This window comes from Ovis canadensis, chromosome 24 (genome assembly GCF_042477335.2).
Source record: "Ovis canadensis isolate MfBH-ARS-UI-01 breed Bighorn chromosome 24, ARS-UI_OviCan_v2, whole genome shotgun sequence".
Lineage (NCBI taxonomy): Eukaryota > Metazoa > Chordata > Mammalia > Artiodactyla > Bovidae > Ovis > Ovis canadensis.
The window spans coordinates 24,437,499-24,456,623 of record NC_091268.1 but is presented as its reverse complement, the minus strand read 5'-3'; the positions used below and the strand labels follow the sequence as shown (position 1 = coordinate 24,456,623).

Genomic DNA, 19,125 nt, shown 5'->3' with positions numbered 1-19,125 from the left:
ATTGTCTTCTTTGAAAAGAAGTAGGCTTTGTGTGATTAGCCACTTATTTCGGTCTTATTAGGGCAAAGCTAGAGTTGCCTTTGCTCTAAGGTGTGTCAGATCTGAAACATTTCCCACTGCTGTTTGAGCTCTGGAAAATGTTTAGTATACAGCTTGTTGGTCACTCTTTGCCCAGTTTTGTGCAATTTCACTCATGCATTTGTGACTTGATATTTCAGCAAAGACTCAAGAGGACTCCTATGCTAACCTCTTGGAACTCTTTCTCTGAGTGGCTTCCTCATCTGATAGTATTCTTCACCTCATTCCAGCTGCCTCAGCCTCTGTGAATGTCAATCTCTGCCTCTGCCTGAGCAATACGGCCTCTCTCTGCTTGGGATTTCCATCAGAGGATGGCAATCCAGGAAGAAAGCTGGAGCAACTCATAGGGCTCATCATCTCATTCATTTCCTTCTCTCAGAGACTGCAGTCCTGTACTGTAATATGTGAAAAAAAGTTTCCTATATCTTATTTAGTTTTCTACTAGTTTAAGTCTGATCCCATTAACTCCACCCTGAGTCAACATATGTACTTTCATAACTTTTTTCTCTTGATATATTATTAACATGTTTATGTAAATATATATACTTCTTTGATATTATTTTTAGTGGCTGAATATGGTTGTACCATATAAATCTAATTTTTGCAATTAATCTTTTATTTCTAGAAATTTAAGGATTTCCAAAGTTTCATTTTTCATGAATAGCACTGCAATGAACAATTTTCATATTTCCTCTATACTTTATGCTTTTCAGATAATTATTCAAAGAACTGAGTCACAAGGCTTACATTTTTGTAAAGTTTTGATGTAACAAAATGTCTTCCAGAAAAATTAATTTACAATCCTGTTCATAGTATATAAACTTACATTTCTTTTAAAACTATTTAAAGTAAAATCTGCATTTTTTGGGGAAAAAGTATACTGTGTGCCAAGCACTGTGCTAAAAAGATGAAAATATATAGATTAATAAAAACATTAAAGTTGCTGCAAAGAATGTTAAGTCTTTTTAGGAAGACAGGTATGTGCAGAAACAATTATAGAACAGAAAAATAAAGGTATAACATAGGCATGCACAAAATACCAAGGGTAAGGAGAGCCAAGACTGCCAATTTCTGCCTGGAAGGAATAGTTCAGCACAAGTGTCTAAACTGAATATATTGAAGTATGAGAAGTGGGGTCATCAGACAAGCCTGGGGAGGCACAGAGAGGAGAGCATTCCTGGCAGAGAGAAGAGCATATGTAGTGATGGCAAGGAGAGGAGCAGCACTACTTACTGAGATGCTATTGAGGCAGAGGGAAGGAATTTGTTGAAGATAAAACTAAAAAAGTTTCCAAGGTCTAAGTCATTAAAAATTCTGTATAGGGTGAAAGGAACTTTCAAGAGGGAGGGGACACATGTATACTTATGGCTGATTTATGCTGCTGTGTGAGAGAAACCAACACAGCACTGCAAAGCAATTATCTACCATTTAAAAATTTTAAAAAATATTTAAAGATATTTAATAAAAGAATTCTGTATATTTTGTTAAGGAATTTGGATTTTACTCTAAAAATATAACCAGATTCATTATGGACTCCAATTCATTTTAATCTTTTTGAAATTGGAAACTGAAGAGTTTGATTCTATCATGAAGTTCCTTTAGGTTTCAATGGTTCCAACCTTTGTCTGGATACACAGTTGTGATGGGAGAATGAACTGGACTGTATAGTTCCTATAGTAATCTCTGTTTTTAGGTATTACATAATTTATCAATCCTAATAAGTGGAATTTAAATATTTCATCAAAACAGTACCATAAACACACAAGTGCAATTAAGAGATGAAACCTTGTAATTTATTAGCAGCCCTAGAACACTGTATCTTACTTCTTTTTCTTTACATCTGAGAAAGAGGGCACTGCTGTCACATTTTCACATTACAACCTAGCATCCCCTCACAGCCACTATTGTTTAAGGAAAACAGGTGTGTCTCACAGGTAAAACAGAGATTTCCAATAGGCCCAGGCAACCCAGATAAGTGAATGGATAAATTACTGCACATTCACACCATGGAATACTACTCAGCAATAAAAAGGAATACTTGTTCAACAACTTAAATGACCCCTGGGGGAAATTATGCTGAGTGAAAGAAGGATACATATTATATCACATTTATAAAACATTCACACAATAATACAATAGTGAGGAACAGATTAGCGGTTGCCAGGGTTTAGGGGGAAAACCCTAAAAAAATCCTTACGGGTAGTATGAGGGAAACTTGGAGTGATGTAACAGCTGTATAATTTGATTGTAGTGGCAGCTCCATAAATCTACACGTGATAAAATTAATGTACACTAACACACAAAAAAAACTTCATAAATGGGTCAAATGTATTTTGAGTTGTTACCCTTTCCCACTTTCTTGAAAAAGAAAAATCCTTTACCTGTGTTGCAGTCTGACAGGACTTCTTTCGTCAGATCAATCACAGAATCATGTTGCTTCTTCTCTATAGCCTGGAAAGTTGTTAAAAAATAAGGTTTTGCCTCAACAGAAAATGTTTTTTTTAAAATAAAACATGTTATTTCCAATTACCATTTATAAGCTAGAGATTGAACATTCTTTAAGTTTTATGGTTTAGTTCAACTCTACTGTGAAAGAGAAGCTCATAAAATACTATCCAGTTTTTGTGAGGATGACTAAGGAGAGTCTAAATGAATTAATCTGGTAATAAATACAGTTGTGAAACATGTTTATCATTAGCTACTTGCTTTTTAATGTTTAAACTGGACTGGAACCTGGTCATGCTAACTAATCAGATATTAATTTCTCAGAGAATGACTCTCCCAAAGAATGAATGACACAGATGAGTTATCCAACATGTGGCAACACTGAAGTTCCTAGAACTAACATATTCAAATAAATAATAGTCAGAGACGATGTTTACTACCTACCTTAGCTCTGTTTTCAGCATCAGCTGAATTGTTAGAATTTCCTGATGTAATTTTTCCAGTAGCTGAAAGAAAATTATTAAAATATGAACATTTGACAAGTTTAGTATTAAATATTTATAAACCTTATAAGATACAAATGCTGACATAATAATAATGGGGATGCTAACTAACCATTATATAATCATAAAAAACTGCAACTCAACTGACTTATTCCAAAGACCAACGAACCAGTCCAAAAAAAGAAAAATCTAATTTTGGTTCAAAAGGTTTTAGTATCTTTACAACTGAATTAGTAACTCTTTTTTGAGTATTTGTTAACTACTGTAGCATTTGAGGAAATAAACTTGGAAATGTACACATTTTTTAATTTATAGTATCTTTAGATTAGACCACCTGCAATGGCTGAAGAGGATTCTTCATACAACCCGTAAAGGCATCAGATAAATGCGTAATATCCCTTAACTATCTGATTTACAATCTTAACAGCCCAAATCATGAGGGCAATTAAGTAGTTATGTAAGTGGAGATAAAGTTTTCTGAATATAAGATGCAAATTCAATTCTCTAATATATACTAAAAATGAAAACGAAATGGGGAATTTTGAAGAAGAAATTATGAGCCAACAAGATAGCTGTTTTAAGGGAAAGGAAATTGATTGGGAATCTAAGGTTAAAGATTTTTACCTAAGTAAAATGAGAAACTCTAAAGAATAACATAGCTGCTATTTTTTTTAAGTTAAAAAAAAATCAAAGATACTAAAGATTAGCCAAACTTTATTTTTTGCTTTTTTGGCTGTACTGTGCAGCATGTGGGATCTTAGTTCCCCAGCCAGAGATCAAACCTGTTCCCTCTGCATTGGGAGACCAGTCTTGACCACTGAACCGCCAGAGAAGTCCCAGATTAGCCAAATTTTAAATCCTAAGTACATCACTACCACCACCAAGATCAGAGCAAACAAGTACAAAAAACAGATATGAAAGGTAAGTAGTTTTATAATTTGTAAAGCCATTCAACACAAGTAAACAAAGAAACAACAAGTAAAGAAACAAAAGGCCATAAATTGATTAACACAAGGTTAAAAAGAACCTCAACTGTATTAAACAATCAACTGATTTATTCAGGTTAATCACAGATATAAATTAAACATTTTTTAAGAGTAGAATTTTCAATTCTGTTTTAAACAAATACTTATTTGAGGCTTTCTGATTTCACAGATCATATTTTAATCAACTTAACATACCTATTGGGTTTGATGTAACTGGAGTTGTCAAATTAGGACTTTCCACAGAAATCAACAGGACATCATCATTACTAAAGTGAAACAAACATGTATTATTATGCTGAGACATGTAATCAATGGTTATAATTATTCTATTTCACCATTTCATAACTGATAATCTAACAACTGGTGGGGGGAGTCAGAATGATGATTAACCAAGTACCCAAGAAACCCTGGGTATAACCAATTATTTATATAATCAAAAGTTCACGATACACAATGAATTCAGTAGAGATCCTTAAAATTTAGTAGAGATTCATTTACAATAAAGCCAAATGTATAATCTGTAAGTATATAATATCTGTATGTGTACAAAATATACAAATGTCACTGTAGCACACATATCTGCCTTCATGAAAATGAAACAATGTATAAAAGAAACTCTTTTTTACAGATGAAGTATAAAAAATATACTTAAAAATTAATTCTGCCACTACTTTACATTGCATCACTATAGTAGCAACATTTACCACACATATACTGAGGAAAGGATGATACATATGATGCTGATTATGGTTACAGAATATTCTGAGTCAGAAGACTGTCTTCTGCTCCATTTTACCCTGACTGCACTTTTTTGAATCTGACATTTAAAATCAGAATTTTTGTTAAGAAAATCTTAACACAAATTTTGGTAAGCCAATTTAATTTGCTACATGAATTTCACATGACTGGTACACAAGGTTGTGCCATTTTCTTATAGATGCTTTTAATTCTTAGCTTTGCTATTTGGTCTATGATTCATTTCAAGTTATTTTTGTATATGTTGTAAGAGGTTCACTTTCCCCCTCTGTTTACTCCAGCAACATTTGTTGAAAAGACTACCTCTTCCCTATTAAATTATTTTGGCAACTTCATTGAAAACCAATGGACTCTCTGTATACTCCAATTTGTCCACTGATTTATATTTCTTTCCTCATGCCAACACCATTCTCTTAATTCTTACAGCTTCACAGTAAGTTGAACTCAGGTAGTATATGTCTTCCAACACTATTCTTTTATAACACTGTTTTCATCTTCTAGGTCTTTTGCATTTCACACAAGTTTTGTTGTTGTTGTTGTTAGTTTATTTTCGGTTGTGCTGGGTCTTCAATGCTGTACAGGCTTTTCTCTAGTTGTACATGGGCATCTCATTGCTGTGGAGCACAGGTGCTACGGTATGAGGGCTTCGCAAGCCGTAGCACATGGGCATAGTAGTTGCGGCTCCTGGGCTCCAGAGCACAGACTCAGTATTTGTGGTGTATGTATGGGCAGTGGTCACTGAAGAAAACGAATTAGTTGTTACTAGCCAGTTTAACTTATTCAAAGCCTCTATTATTTTATTGCATACTAAACTAGTGAATTAGTTGGAGAAGGCAATGTCACCCCACTCCAGTACTCTTGCCTGGAAAATCCCATGGACGGAGGAGCCTGGTAGGCTGCAGTCCATGGGGTCGCAAAGAGTCGGACACGACTGAGCGACTTACTTTGACTTTTCACTTTCATGCACTGGAGAAGGAAATGGCAACCCACTCCAGTATTCTTGCCTACAGAATCCCAGGGATGGGGGAGCCTGGTGGGCTGCCATCTATGGGGTCGCACAGAGTCAGACACGACTGAAGCGACTTAGCAGCAGTAGCAGCAGCATGTATGGGCTTAGTTGCTCTGCGGCATGTGTGATCTTCCTGGACAAGTGATTGAACCCATTGTCTCTTGCACTGGCAAGCAGATTCTTTACCACTGAGGCACCAAGGAAACACTTCACACAAATTTTGGATCCGTTTGTTACTTTCTATAGAAAAGGATGCCAAGATTTTACGAATGCGCTAAATGTACAGAACAATCTGCATGAAGTGACATCAACAATGAATTTTCTGATTTGTAAACATGGCATCTCACTATATATTTATAACTCCTTTGTCTCAGTAATATTTTGTACATTTAAAAATTACTGAATAACTTTTCCAATAGCAGTTTTACATTTATAGTAAAGTTGAGCAGAATGTACAGTGTTTTCCCATATACCACCTAACCCCTCCCACACACAACCTCCCACAAAATCCTGTACCACAGTGGTACTCTTGTTACAACTGATGAAACTACGCTAACATTACCATTATCGCCAAAGTTCATAGTTTACAGTAGCATCCACTCTCTTTTACAACTATTTGGCTGTACGGGGTCTTAGTTGTGGCACAGGGATCTTTAGCTGTGGCAGGCAGGATGTCCAGCTGTGGCATGTGGGATCTGGTTCCTTGCCCAGGGATCAAACCCAAGGCCCCTGCATTGGGAGCAGAGAGTCAGCCACGGGACCACCAGGAAGTCCCATAGTAGCATTTACTCTTCGTGTTAGGATGTTCCATGGATTTTGACAAATGTATAATGACAAGGATCCACCATTACAGTATAAAACAGTTTCACTGCCCCCAAATCCCCAGTGCTTTGCCTATTCATCTCTCCCTACTAACTTCTGACAACATTTGATTTCTTACTATCTCCATAGTTTTACCTTTTCTAGAATGTCATGTAGTTGAAATCATCAGTATATGGCTTTCTCAGATTGGCTTCTTTTCACTTAATAATACACATTTAAGTTTCCTCCATGTCTTTTCATAGCTTGATAGCTCATTTCTTTTTTCTTTTTTTTTTTAAGCACTAAATAGTATTCTATTGTCTGAATGTACCACATTTGTTTATCCATTCACTTACGGAAGGACATCCCAGGGCAAGTTTTGGCAATTATGAATAAAACTACATTTTATATGATTCTATTTTCTCTTTTTTAGTATATTAGACTATTTTAATTAGTAGCTGCCCTAGAGTTTGCAATATACATTGACAACTAATTCAACTCAGTTGTCAAATAAATTCTACACTGCTTCAAAAGGAGTACCTTCATTCTCAGTTACATCTGACTCTGTGATCCCATTAACTGTAGCCCATTAGGCTCCTCTGTCCATAGAATTTTCCAACAAGAATACTGGAGTGGGTTGCCATTCCCTCCTCCAGGGGATCTTCCCCACCCAGGAATTGAACCCACATCTCCTGCATGGCAGGCAGATTCTTTTCTGTTGAGTCACTGATAAAGCCCCTACAAGTACCTTGTAACAATAAAATATTCCTAACTCCTCTTTCTGTTCCTTGAATCATTGCTGCCATTTATTTCACTTATAGTAAGTGTGTTAACGAGCACACACATGCATACACACGCAAATACACTGTTGCTATTTATCTGAACAAACTCATCAGTTAAATCAACTAAGACGAAAAATAAAAGGTTCTACTTTATGTTCACGTATTTCCTTTTCTTTATGTAGATCTGATTTTCTGACATACCATTTTCCTTCTCTATGAAAAAATTTTAACATTTCCTGTAAAGCAGATCTATTGGCAACTAATACCCTAAATTTTTGTCTGAGAAAGTTTATTTCTCCTTCAACTTTGAAGGATATGTCCACAGTGCAAAGCATTTTAGGTTGGTAAATTTTGTTCTCATAACACTTGAAATACTTCACTCTACTTTCTTATTGTTTGTATAGTTTAAAGGAGAAGTTGATGTAACTCTTACCTTAGCTCCTCCATAGATACAGTGCTTTTCCCTTGGCTTTCAAGATAGCTTTAATTTTTCTGAAGTTTAAATTATGTTTAGGTGTAGGTGTTTGGTATTTATCCTGTTTGGTGTTCTCTGAGCTCCCTGGATCTGTGGTTTGGTCTCTAACGTTTATTTGGGAGAAATTCTTAGTCACTGTTACTTCAAACATTGCTTTTGTTCCTTTCTTCCTTCCTTCTGGAATTCCCATTATGCATATGCAATTCCCTTTATAGGTAGGACACCTGAGCTCTTGGATATTCTGGGTTGTTATTGTCATTTTTTTCCCCCTCTTAGTCATATTATTAAAGTCAGCCATTGCTTTTCTCAGCAATGTCTAACTAATAAACCTATAAATAGCTTTCGTCAATTCTGTCAGTAGTTTTTATCTCAAGCATTTTTCTTAGAATTTCCATCTCTCTGTTTACATTACCAACCAGTTCTTGGATTTTGTCTCTTTCCATTAAAGTACATTAATCATAGTTTCTAAAAAACTCCTGGTTTGATAATTTCAACATTCCTGCCATATCTGACTCTGGTTCTGATGCTTGTTTGGTATCTTCTAATTGTGTTTTTGCTTTTTAGTCTGGTCACTTTTTTGTTGAAAGGTAGACATGATGTACTGGTTAAAAGGAACTATGGTAAACAGGCCTTCAGTAACGCAGTGGTAAAATGTGCGGGAAGAGGAGGCACTCTACTTTTCCTATGATTAGGCCTTTTAGTGAGCCTGTACCCCTAGAATGTGAAATTCACTAGTGCGTCTCTGTCCCCACAGCCCTCTTAGGTGGGAGAGGATGGCGAGAGGGGGTTGGAGTTGGCTATTTCTCTCCTCCATGTGTAATGCTAAAGGGAGCACATGCTGGATGTTTTCTTTCCCTCAGGTAGGTTAATCTCTGCTAAGTTTCTCCTGAGGGCAGGCCTATTCAAAAGCTTCTTTGCTTTGCCCATTGCTGGAAGCATGACAGAATTTTTTTCCAGTGAAGATCAGTAGAGCCCATATAGGTAAAACTCACAAAACTGTGCCTTCTCCAATACCAGGACACAGCCCCCTCTTCCGCCTGCCTTGGAGTTTTTAACTCTGAGACTTATCTACTTTGAGCCTTCAGCAATTACAATTTGGGATTCCCTACCCCAGCAGTGGTTGCCGTGGAGGTTTCTGATCCTGTTCCAGGATGTTCTGATTCTCCGTTTCTGCCTGTTTCTCTCTCCAATTTGAGGGGCAGTAGTTTGCTCAATGACCTTCCTTCTGTGGTGGATCAAAGATGAGTAGTTGATTGTTTTCAGTTTGTTCAGCTTTTTACTTGTTAGTATGGAGTGATGACACCTCACATGCTAGATCAGAAATCTGAAGTCTACTTTGCAGTTCTGAAGTTAGGTCTTATGTATATATTCTGGTAATTTACTCCTATGAATATCACATTCTTTGAGGATATTATATTCATAAGTGGCATTAATTTAAAATTTAAAATGGTTTATTACCTGTATATAGAAATACTATAAGAAAACAGTATTATATATAACATATATACATACACCACATAAGTACAGAGGAACAGTGTGATATATACACAGACATAGACCCTATACGGGTCTTCCCAGGTGGAGCAGTGGTAAAGAATCTGTCCACCAATGCAGGAGATGCAAGAGATGCGGGTTCGATCCCTAGGTCAGGAAGATCCCCTAGAGGAGGAAACGACAATCCACTACAGTATTCTTGTCTGGAAAATTTCATGGACAGAGAAGTCTGGCAGGCTAGTCCATGACTGAAGCACACATAGATACCCTATACAGAAACACAATAAAGTATTTTATATTTATCCACATATTTATAACTTCTAGCACTCTTCATTACTTCACCTTTGCATAGATCCAATTTTCCATCTGGTATTATTTCCTTCTACCTGAAGAAGCTCCTTTATACTCCTGTAGTTCAGGTCTGCTGCGATGTATTTTCACTTTTTTTTTTTTTTAGTGTGAAAAAGTCCGTTTTTCTTGTACACATCTGAAAGATATTTTCACTGAGTGTAGAACTGCAGAAACTGAGACAGTTTCTCTTTTAATCAATTAGAGATGTCGCTCCACTTCAGTACTTTAGAGATGTCTTGCTTTTGACATCTTTAAAGTCTGAATAGTTTACAGTGAAAATCCACATTCTATTTTTGTTCCTTTCCATGTAATGTGTCTTTTCTCTCTGGCTGCTTTTAAGATTTCCTTGTCAACACTGATTTTTAGCAATCTGGTTTGATGTGCTTTCCTTTTGCTTCTTCTTCTAAGGTTTGTTAACCTTTGTTCCTTTCTATTTATGGGTTTAGAATTTTCATCAAATTTGGAAAAATTTTAGATATATTTTCCTGCCCCCTGCCTAGTGATGACTACAATGATATATATATATATATATATATATATATATATATATATATATTAGACTGATTGATACTATTCTTCAAGTTTCTCATGCTCTGTGCTTTTTCCCCTCATGCTTTTGTTTGAACAGTTTCTGATGATATTTCACGGATTCTTAAACAGTCAGTAGTTATCTATTTTGTTATTGAACTGAACTGAATGTTTCATTGCATCAACACTGGTGAAATGGTCTGTTCTTGGGTGCCTTAGACCATGATGCTTTTCATCTTTGTAAATGATTACATAATAAAATTCTTTCTATTTACGCAAGTTCCTTTTGCATCAGATACATATTCTGGTTCACAAGCCTTCTCTTCAATGAGCTTTTTGGCTCAGCTGTTACTACCTTTTTTATTCACACTCTAAACAGAAAATACTTAAACTTCTAAATTGAACCATTACTATAAATACAGAAAGTTAGAAGTGGCACTAATTCCTTCAACACCTGAGGTATCAGAAGGAACAATTATAAAGTCTCATGGCTTTCTCTAGAGTTATCAAAAAGAAAGAACAATATTTTCCCTTTACTTTTAAAAAAGCTCCTTTATTTCTTAAATATTCTAGGATATTTTAAATAAATTACTATGTATAGAAAACTTACATCCATAAATTGCTATGTAGAATAGCTATGAAGGAGGGAGGCCCCCACATTTGAACAATTTAAGAGGCTATATTAAAAATTTTTTTAAGAAAGAAAAATTAAAATATCTGTTTGAAGACATCAGAAAGCTCTGATGAAAGCCAGGATATAAAGAACTATTAAGATCCCAGAAAGAATTGGGCTAGACACTTGCCATTGATGTCTTCTCAAGGCATCTGCCAACTAAAACAGACAGGAATACAAAGATGCCAAGAACAAAGTGACTGATTTCAAAGTGAACTGTATTGGGGAGACAAAAATTGGAATACCAAGATCAGCTTAAGAAAAAAAAAAAAAAAACAGCTAGACCACAGGAAAGGAGGAAAATCAAAATAAGCTGAGTCCAAAAACTACAAACCAGCCTCAGTTCTGCTCAATTCCCAACTGGATTGAAATGTTGTACTATTTACTTATTGCTATATAACAATTTATCCCCAAACATAATGGCTATAAAAAATAACATTTATTACCTCACAGTTTCTGCAGGAAAAGTACAGAACTGTATAGCTGGGGGGTTTAGGCTCAGGATATCTCACAAGCTCACAGTCAGGATGCTGGCAGGGGCTACAGTCATTGGAAGACATGACTGGGCTGGAATGTTCAAAGGGCTTACTCACATGGTTGTTGGCAAGGTGCTTCACCGTGTGTGACAGCACAGGCTGCTTGATGTCCTCAAGAAACCTATCTTGTCCCCATATTATTATGGTATTTAACCTGCCCCAGAGCAAGCCTGGAAATTCCCATGGACTGAGGAGCCTGGTGGCCTGCAGTACATGGGATTGTGAAGAGTCAGACACGACTGAGCGACTTCACTTTCACTTTTCACTTTCATGCACTGGAGAAGGAAATGGCAACCCACTCTGGCGTTCTCGCCTGGAGAATCCCAGGAACAGGGGAGCCTGGTGGGCTCCATCTGTGGGGTCGCGCAGAGTCAGACACGACTGAAGCGACTTAGCAGCAGCAGCAGAGCAAGCAATCCAAGAGAAAGAAAGCTACAATGCCTTTAGTGATTTAGTTACATAGTGTCACTTTGCCACTTTGGTATCCTATTTGCTGTCACTACTAAGTACAGCCCAAGCCAGGAATTAGGAACCTTATAATGGGAAAGTTAAAGTATTAGTCGCTCAGTCATGTCCGACTTTTTTGGACCCCATGGACTGTAGCCTGCCAGGCTCCTCTGTTCATGGGATCCTCCAGGCATGAATACTTTGGTGGGTTATTGTCTGAGCCGCCAGGACTATCAAAGAATTTATGGGTACATTTAAAAACCAGTAGAAGAAGCTGTGTCCCTGTCTCTGCCTCCTGCCACAATATAGGGTGAATTCATTCTGATAAAAGATAATATCATTTAGAGCCTCCATAATTTTTAATACATAATGTCCAAGATTCAAACAAAAAAAATCAGTAAGTATAATAAGACACAGGGCGGACTTCCCTGGTGGCACAGTGGATAAGAATCCACTTCTCAGTGCAAGGGATAAAAGTTCGACCCCTGCCTGGTCCAGGAAGATCCTACATGCTGCAGAACAACTGAACCTGTGCACCACAACTACTAAGCCTGTGCTGTAGAGCCCACAAGGCACAGCCACTGAGCCTCCATGCTGCAACTACTGGAGTCCGTGGGCCTGGAGCCTTAAGCGAAGCCATCACAATGAGAAGCCAGGGGACCCCAGCAGAGAACAGCTACCACTTGCCACAACTAGTGAAAGCACGCACAAAGCAACGAAGACCCAGTGCAGCCATAGTATACAAATAAAAGAAACAAGGCAAAGACGATGTGCAGTAAAGAGAAAGAGCTCAAAGTGACCCAGATATGAGTAATAAAAAATAAATCAGAAAATAATAGCAATTAAAATGCTCAACATGTGATGACAAGATGAAGAATTTTACCACAGGACTTACTTGAATCTATTAAAAATGGATCCAATGGGAAGAAGAGATTGGAAAATTAAACTGAAACTAAGAACTAAATAGGTGAGTACTTAACAGCCACTTGGATACAGCTGAAGAGAGAATAAATAAATTAGAAAATGGTGGAAATAGCACAGAGAACAAAAAAGATGGAGTGTACAGAGGAGAAGAATATAACTGGAATACCAGAAGGGGAGAAGAGACAGCATGGTGCAAAACCAGTATCTAAAAGGAAAATAGCCAAGAATTTTTCAAAGATAATGAAAAGACAGGAAGTCACAGATTCAAGAACTTTGAGCTCCAATCAGGATAAACTAACCCCTCCACATGACAGAATATGACTGATGAAAATCAAAGATATATATAGACTATCTTGAAAACAGCTACAGAAATACACACACTATCCTCAAAGAAGGAACAATACGATGGATATCTCACTATTCAATAGCAATTATAAAAGTCTGAAAACAAGGTAATGACATCTTGAAAGTGCTAAAAATAACTGCCTACTTATAATTCAATACCAGGTTAAAACATTTAAAGACATATGAAATTTTTTCCAGACAAATACAATGTCCTGGGCAGAATTTTAAAAATAAATATTAAATGGAATTCTTGAGGCAGAAGAAAAAGTATCCTTGATGGAAATACAGGAAGAAATGAAGAGCAACAGAAAGGGTCAATACAGTTCACTCTTGCACAATGAGGGCGTTAGGGGTGCCAGCCCCTCTTGCAGTTCCAATCCAAGTATAAACTTCTGACTCCCCCCAAAACTAGTAATGGGCCTCATAGATGGCTCAGTTGTAAAGAATCTGCCTGCCAAGCAGGAGACCTGCGTTCGAGCCGCAGGTTGGGAAGATCCCCTGAGGAAAGATATGGCAACCTACTCCAGTATTCTTGCCTGGGAAATTCCATAGACAGAGGAGCTTGGTGGGCTACCGTCCATGGTGTTGAAAGACGTGACTTTCGACTTTATGACAAAACATGGACATGACTTTATGACTAAACAACAACAAAAAACAAAAACTAGTAATAGACTACTATTGACCAGAAGCCTTATTGGTAACATAAAAAGTCAGTTAACATATATTTTGTGTGTTATATTATATACTGTATTCTTTCAATAAAGCAAGTTATAGAAAATATTAAGAAAATCATAAGGAAAATACAGTACTCTTCTGTATTTACTGACACTGTAAATTTTCATAGTCTGTTTACAAGATGAATTATCTGTCAGTACCTACATCAATATTTGTCCTATAAGATACAAAATACCATAGATAGTATATGTATTATTAACATCAGACATCAAAAATAAACTGAGAAATTCATATTTGCTTGCTGCTGCTAAGTCACTTCAGTCGTGTCTGACTCTCTGCGACCCCATAGACAGGAAGCCACTGTCCCTGGGATTCTCCAGGCAAGAACACTGGTGCTTACAGGTATAATTTTTACTGAAAAAAATCCATTATATCTATGTATATAACAACACTGAGCAGTTCTAACCATTATTGTTCAAGAGTCAATCATATCTGAGGAACTCTAAGTGAACGAGTTATCTCTTGAGAAACCTATATGCAGGTCAGGAAGCAACAATTAGAACTGGACATGGAACAACAGACTGGTTCCAAATAGGGAAAGGAGTGTATCAAGGCTGTATATTGTTACCCAGCTTATTAAACTTATATGCAGAGTACATCATGAGAAACGCTGGGCTGGAAGAAGCACAAGCTGGAATCAAGATTGCTGGGAGAAATATCAATAACTTCAGATATGCAGATGACACCACCCTTATGGCAGAAAGTGAAGAGAAGTGGACGACAGAGGATGAGATGACTGGACGCCATCACCGACTTGATGGACATGAGTTTGGGCAAGCTCTGGGAGTTGGTGATGGACAGGAAAGTCTGGCATGCTGCAGTGCATGGGGTCACAAAGAGTTGGACACGACTAAGACTGAACTGAACTGAAAAGTTAATCATTTCCCCAACAATCTGCCGTACAATCTCCAACACAAACCACAAATATATCGATGTAGAGGTTTCCAGGTACTGTTACATAGCTCTATTCCAGCACTTGCCAATATCACATTATCCTAATTACTGCAGTTTCATAATGTTCTGATGTCTGATGCCAAACTGCTTTTAGTTTGTTTCTCTGTTTAAAAGGTATCTTGACCTCTTAGCCCATTGCATTTATCTTACCATTTTAGAATTAACTCAACTTGTCAAGTTCCATAAAATTGCACACTATGAAACTGATTGAAATTTTACTCTATAAATTAATTTGAATGAAAGTAACAGCAATTTCTAATACTGCATTGTCCAAAGCATAAACATGGTATATTTCTTCAGTGAATTCTTCTTTAACATCTCAAAGTTTTGCAATTTCCTTCAGAGTTATTACATGACTGGTAATTATATTTCTAGGTACTTGATATATTTAATACTATAATGTTAAAGATTTTTTCATTTCCTAATTTTTTATATCTCGTATGTGTGCTAGTCATTCAGTCACGTGTCCAACTCTTTACGACTCCATGGACTGTAGCTTACCAGCCTCCTCTGTCTATGGAATTCTCAAGGCAAGAATACTGGAACGGAAAGCCATTCTTTCTCCAGGGGATCTTCCCAACACAGGGATAGAACCTGGCTCTCCTGCATTGCAGGCAGATTCTTTACTGTCTGAGCCATCAGGAAGCCCATATTTGGTATATAAGAATACAACTGATTTCTTATATACTTGAGTTTAGCAATTGTGCTAAACTCTAATTAATCCTAGTAATTTATCTGTTAAGTTCCGTTGGATTTTCTACATATATATAATACCCCAATCATCTCTGCAATAATATGTACTGTTTTTTAAAATCTTTTATATTTTTCTCTTTTTTTTTTTCGCATTAGCCAAGATAACAGTATAACATTAAAGTGGTAACAGCAGGCACCCTTCTATTTTTATCTCAAAGGGAATATTTCCCATATTTCACTATCAGATTAGTTTTAGGGTTTTTTATAGATACTCTTTCAGAGAAGGCAATGGCAACCCACTTCAGTACTCTTTGCCTGGCAAATCCCATGGACAGAGGAGCCTGGTAGGCTGCAGTCCATGGGGTCACTAAGAGTTGGACACGACTGAGTGACTTCACTTTCACGCGTTGGAGAAGGAAATGGCAACCCACTCCAGTATTATTGCCTGGAGAATCCCAGGTACGAGGTAGCCTGGTGGGCTGCTGTCTATGGGGTCGCACAGAGTCAGACACGACTGAAGCGACTTAGCAGCAGCAGCAGCACAGATACTCGTTATTAAAGAAGTTACCTCTTATTCCAAGTTTGGTAAGAATTTGTTTTTAATCATAAAACAAATATTTTATCAAATCCTACATCTATTGTGAGCTGATGATGACTCTCCTAGCACATTACTTAAGTTAACTCGTTATTGTTAAACCAACATTGCAGCATTCCTGGAACAAACTCAACTTTTATATATTGTTGAATTTGGTTTACTGGTCTCCTGTTTAGGATTATTTGAATCATTTTGTGGGTATAAGTAAACTGTAATTTCCATCTCTGTAAAATTCTACAATTGATTTCATTATCAACATGTCAAGAGTTAAATACACTTTAGTATCTAGTCTCATGAAATGAACTGGAGAATAGTTCCTCTTTTTTTTATATTTGGTATGGTTTGTTTAAAACTGGTATTATTTCTTCCTTAAATGTTTTATAAAATTCACCATTGAACCTCACCTACTTACTTACCGGGGTCAAGTTGCACATTTCTTGTATACACCTATTCTCACACTCACTTTGGGCTGAGAATGCTGCCTGAAACAGTTTCATAAACTGTACATTCTGCTTTCATTACAGAGCATGGAAAGGTGAATTGTTCGTATCACAGGTATAAGCCATTGATAAACTTTGCATCAATTCAGTTCAGTTGCTCAGTCGTGTCCGACTCATTGTGACCCCATGAATCGCAGCACGCCAGGCCTCCCTGTCCATCACCAACTCCCGGAGTTCACTCAGACTCGCGTTCATCGAGTCTGTGATGCCATCCAGCCATCTCATCCTCTGTCGTCCCCTTCTCCTCCTGCCCCCAATCCCTCCCAGTATCAGAGTCTTTTCCAATGTGTCAGCTCTTCACATGAGGTGGCCAAAGTACTGGATTTCAGCTTTATCATCATTCCTTCCAAAGAAATCCTAGGGCTAATCTCCTTCAGAATGGACTGGTTGGATCTCCGTGCAATCCAAGGGACTCTCAAGAGTCTTCTCCAACACCACAGTTCAAAAGCATCAATTCTCTGCGCTCAGCCCTCTTCACAATCCAACTCTCACATCCATACATGACCACAGGAAAAACCATAGCCTTATTTTAATGCTGTCTTCACGTTTTCACTTATATCAACAGCATTTTATTTTTCTTTTTTGTCACTTTATGAGTTTCAGCACAGGCATCAGTAAGTGGCAGCAATAAAGGCTCATTGAAATGTGACTCTCTTCTTTGCCAACTAAGTAAATGCCTTCTTCACAGCAGCCTCCTGACTCAAACTAGAATGCAGACCTCAATATCACGAACATTAGGATTTCTTCTGAAGAGTCAGAACTGCATGTAAATGGCGTAGATCTGAAATGCTTCTCTTCAATTTTACAGCATCCTTGAGAACGCACAGTCATTTGGGGAAGAAGAGTGATATTCTCCATTCAATGGCCATTATTTAACTCACTTACTTTTGGTTATATAGTTTCCTCTTTTTTAAAAGCTGTGGTATAATTTACCATATAAAAGCAAAATCATAGGATACTTTAAGGAGTGAATGTTAAGTAAATAAATAATATTATAAAGCTCAAAAATTGTTGAGAGACACCAGTGGAAATAATTCATTAAAATGTCCCCACCCCTCTACCCTTGAACATCAATCCAGGCCAAGATCACTAATCAAGCTTCTCTGTTAAACTAAATTAGTTCTTCCCTGCCAGTCTCAAATCTTTTATGAGACTAGACTGGAGATCAGGTGTGTTCTCAGCTGCTTTGTGATCAATTAGATGAATAAGTTAGTCTATTCACTCTAATTTGACATTATTGTGATACTATATACTTCCAACATGCAGGGAACTAATTTTAGTCACTTTTTTCCTTGTATTATTTTCCTAATCTTACTCTTCTGTGTAATTTTTTAAAAATCACTGTTTCACAGGGCCTTGATTCTTCTATGTGTAGAAGTGGAAACTACTAGAATGATCCAGATTATCACTCTGGTTGCCATATCAATAGAAAGCATCACAGTGAAAAACCTGATCATTTAACCAACTCAGAGTTTTATTTAGTACAGTTAAAACAACAATTAAACTTTTGGAGAACCAATTTCTTTATAATGGACACAAACAGTTTTCATATAAATAGGAAGCTTTAAGCTATTTTACATTGAGAAAAAGAGTACATGTGTTTACAAACACATTTAGATAAGCAAGTTCATGCATTTTTATAGATATGCGTACCTTTCAGAAACAGCTTCATTATGTTCCCGTGACCAATGACTCTTTTCACTTGCTTTTTCTGAACGATTAGAAGTTTCAGATTTCACAGTTTTCCTTTCCTGTAGACTATTAACTGACTCTGGATTCTCATCCAAATTCACCGTCTCTGAATTTGCAACCTGTTAATTGGGTGAGGAAAAAGCAGTTGAGGGGAGTGTTACCAACTGTGGTCTTCTACACAAAATTGATAGGTTAAAATTTCACTTGGAAATTGTTCTCAAACTATTTCTGCATACATATGGTAAAACAAATTATATGTGTATCAATGGCTGATGACCATGATTGCAGTTACTCTGCCAAAATGAATTTTTAAAAAAATACATCAAAAGAAATAAAAATGACAACATGAAGCAACTTCTTAGCTTTAAAAGAAGGAAAAACAAATACCTAAGTACTCAGACACAGAAGAATGAAGAAGATATTTTATTCCTATTATACTGAATTTTAGGAATTAATAAACATTCTGCTTTAAAAAAGAAAATTTTATTTTTTATACTTATAGTAATAAAGTGAAGACCAGAAATGAATCAATTTTCCAACTTGTTCTTCTCTAACTGATGAGTTTTGGATAGTCTAGTAATTTCCCAAATCAAATACTGGTTCCTTTTTGCTAAACAGTTTCTCGTTCAATTTATCTCCTCTCTCCCATTTTACTGTAAGAAGCAAGAAACCAAGCCAAACTTTCAACACTTTGCTCAAAATCTCAACAGCCTAATAAAAATACAAGCTTATCACTTATAAATTCTGCTTTCCATGTTATATCACTGTAGTTCACATTTCAGCTAAGCTTTCTCCCACAGTGTAATAAGAACTCCCTCCTCCC

The 19,125-nt window shown here is 36.7% G+C and overlaps 1 protein-coding gene across 3 annotated transcripts in view; it reads right to left on the bottom strand.

The window, feature by feature from the left end:
• The window catches only part of ATF7IP2 (activating transcription factor 7 interacting protein 2), a 54,978-nt gene that overhangs the window by 7,473 nt on the left and 28,380 nt on the right, over window positions 1-19,125 (bottom strand). For all 3 annotated transcript variants that reach the window (XM_069571491.1, XM_069571490.1, XM_069571492.1), the window contains 4 exons: window positions 18,264-18,421; window positions 4,208-4,278; window positions 2,968-3,029; window positions 2,460-2,529 (listed from right to left, as the gene is read on the bottom strand). In XM_069571491.1, coding sequence (XP_069427592.1) covers window positions 2,460-2,529; window positions 2,968-3,029; window positions 4,208-4,278; window positions 18,264-18,421 — 361 coding nt within the window. The remainder of the gene's footprint in view (window positions 1-2,459; window positions 2,530-2,967; window positions 3,030-4,207; window positions 4,279-18,263; window positions 18,422-19,125) is intronic.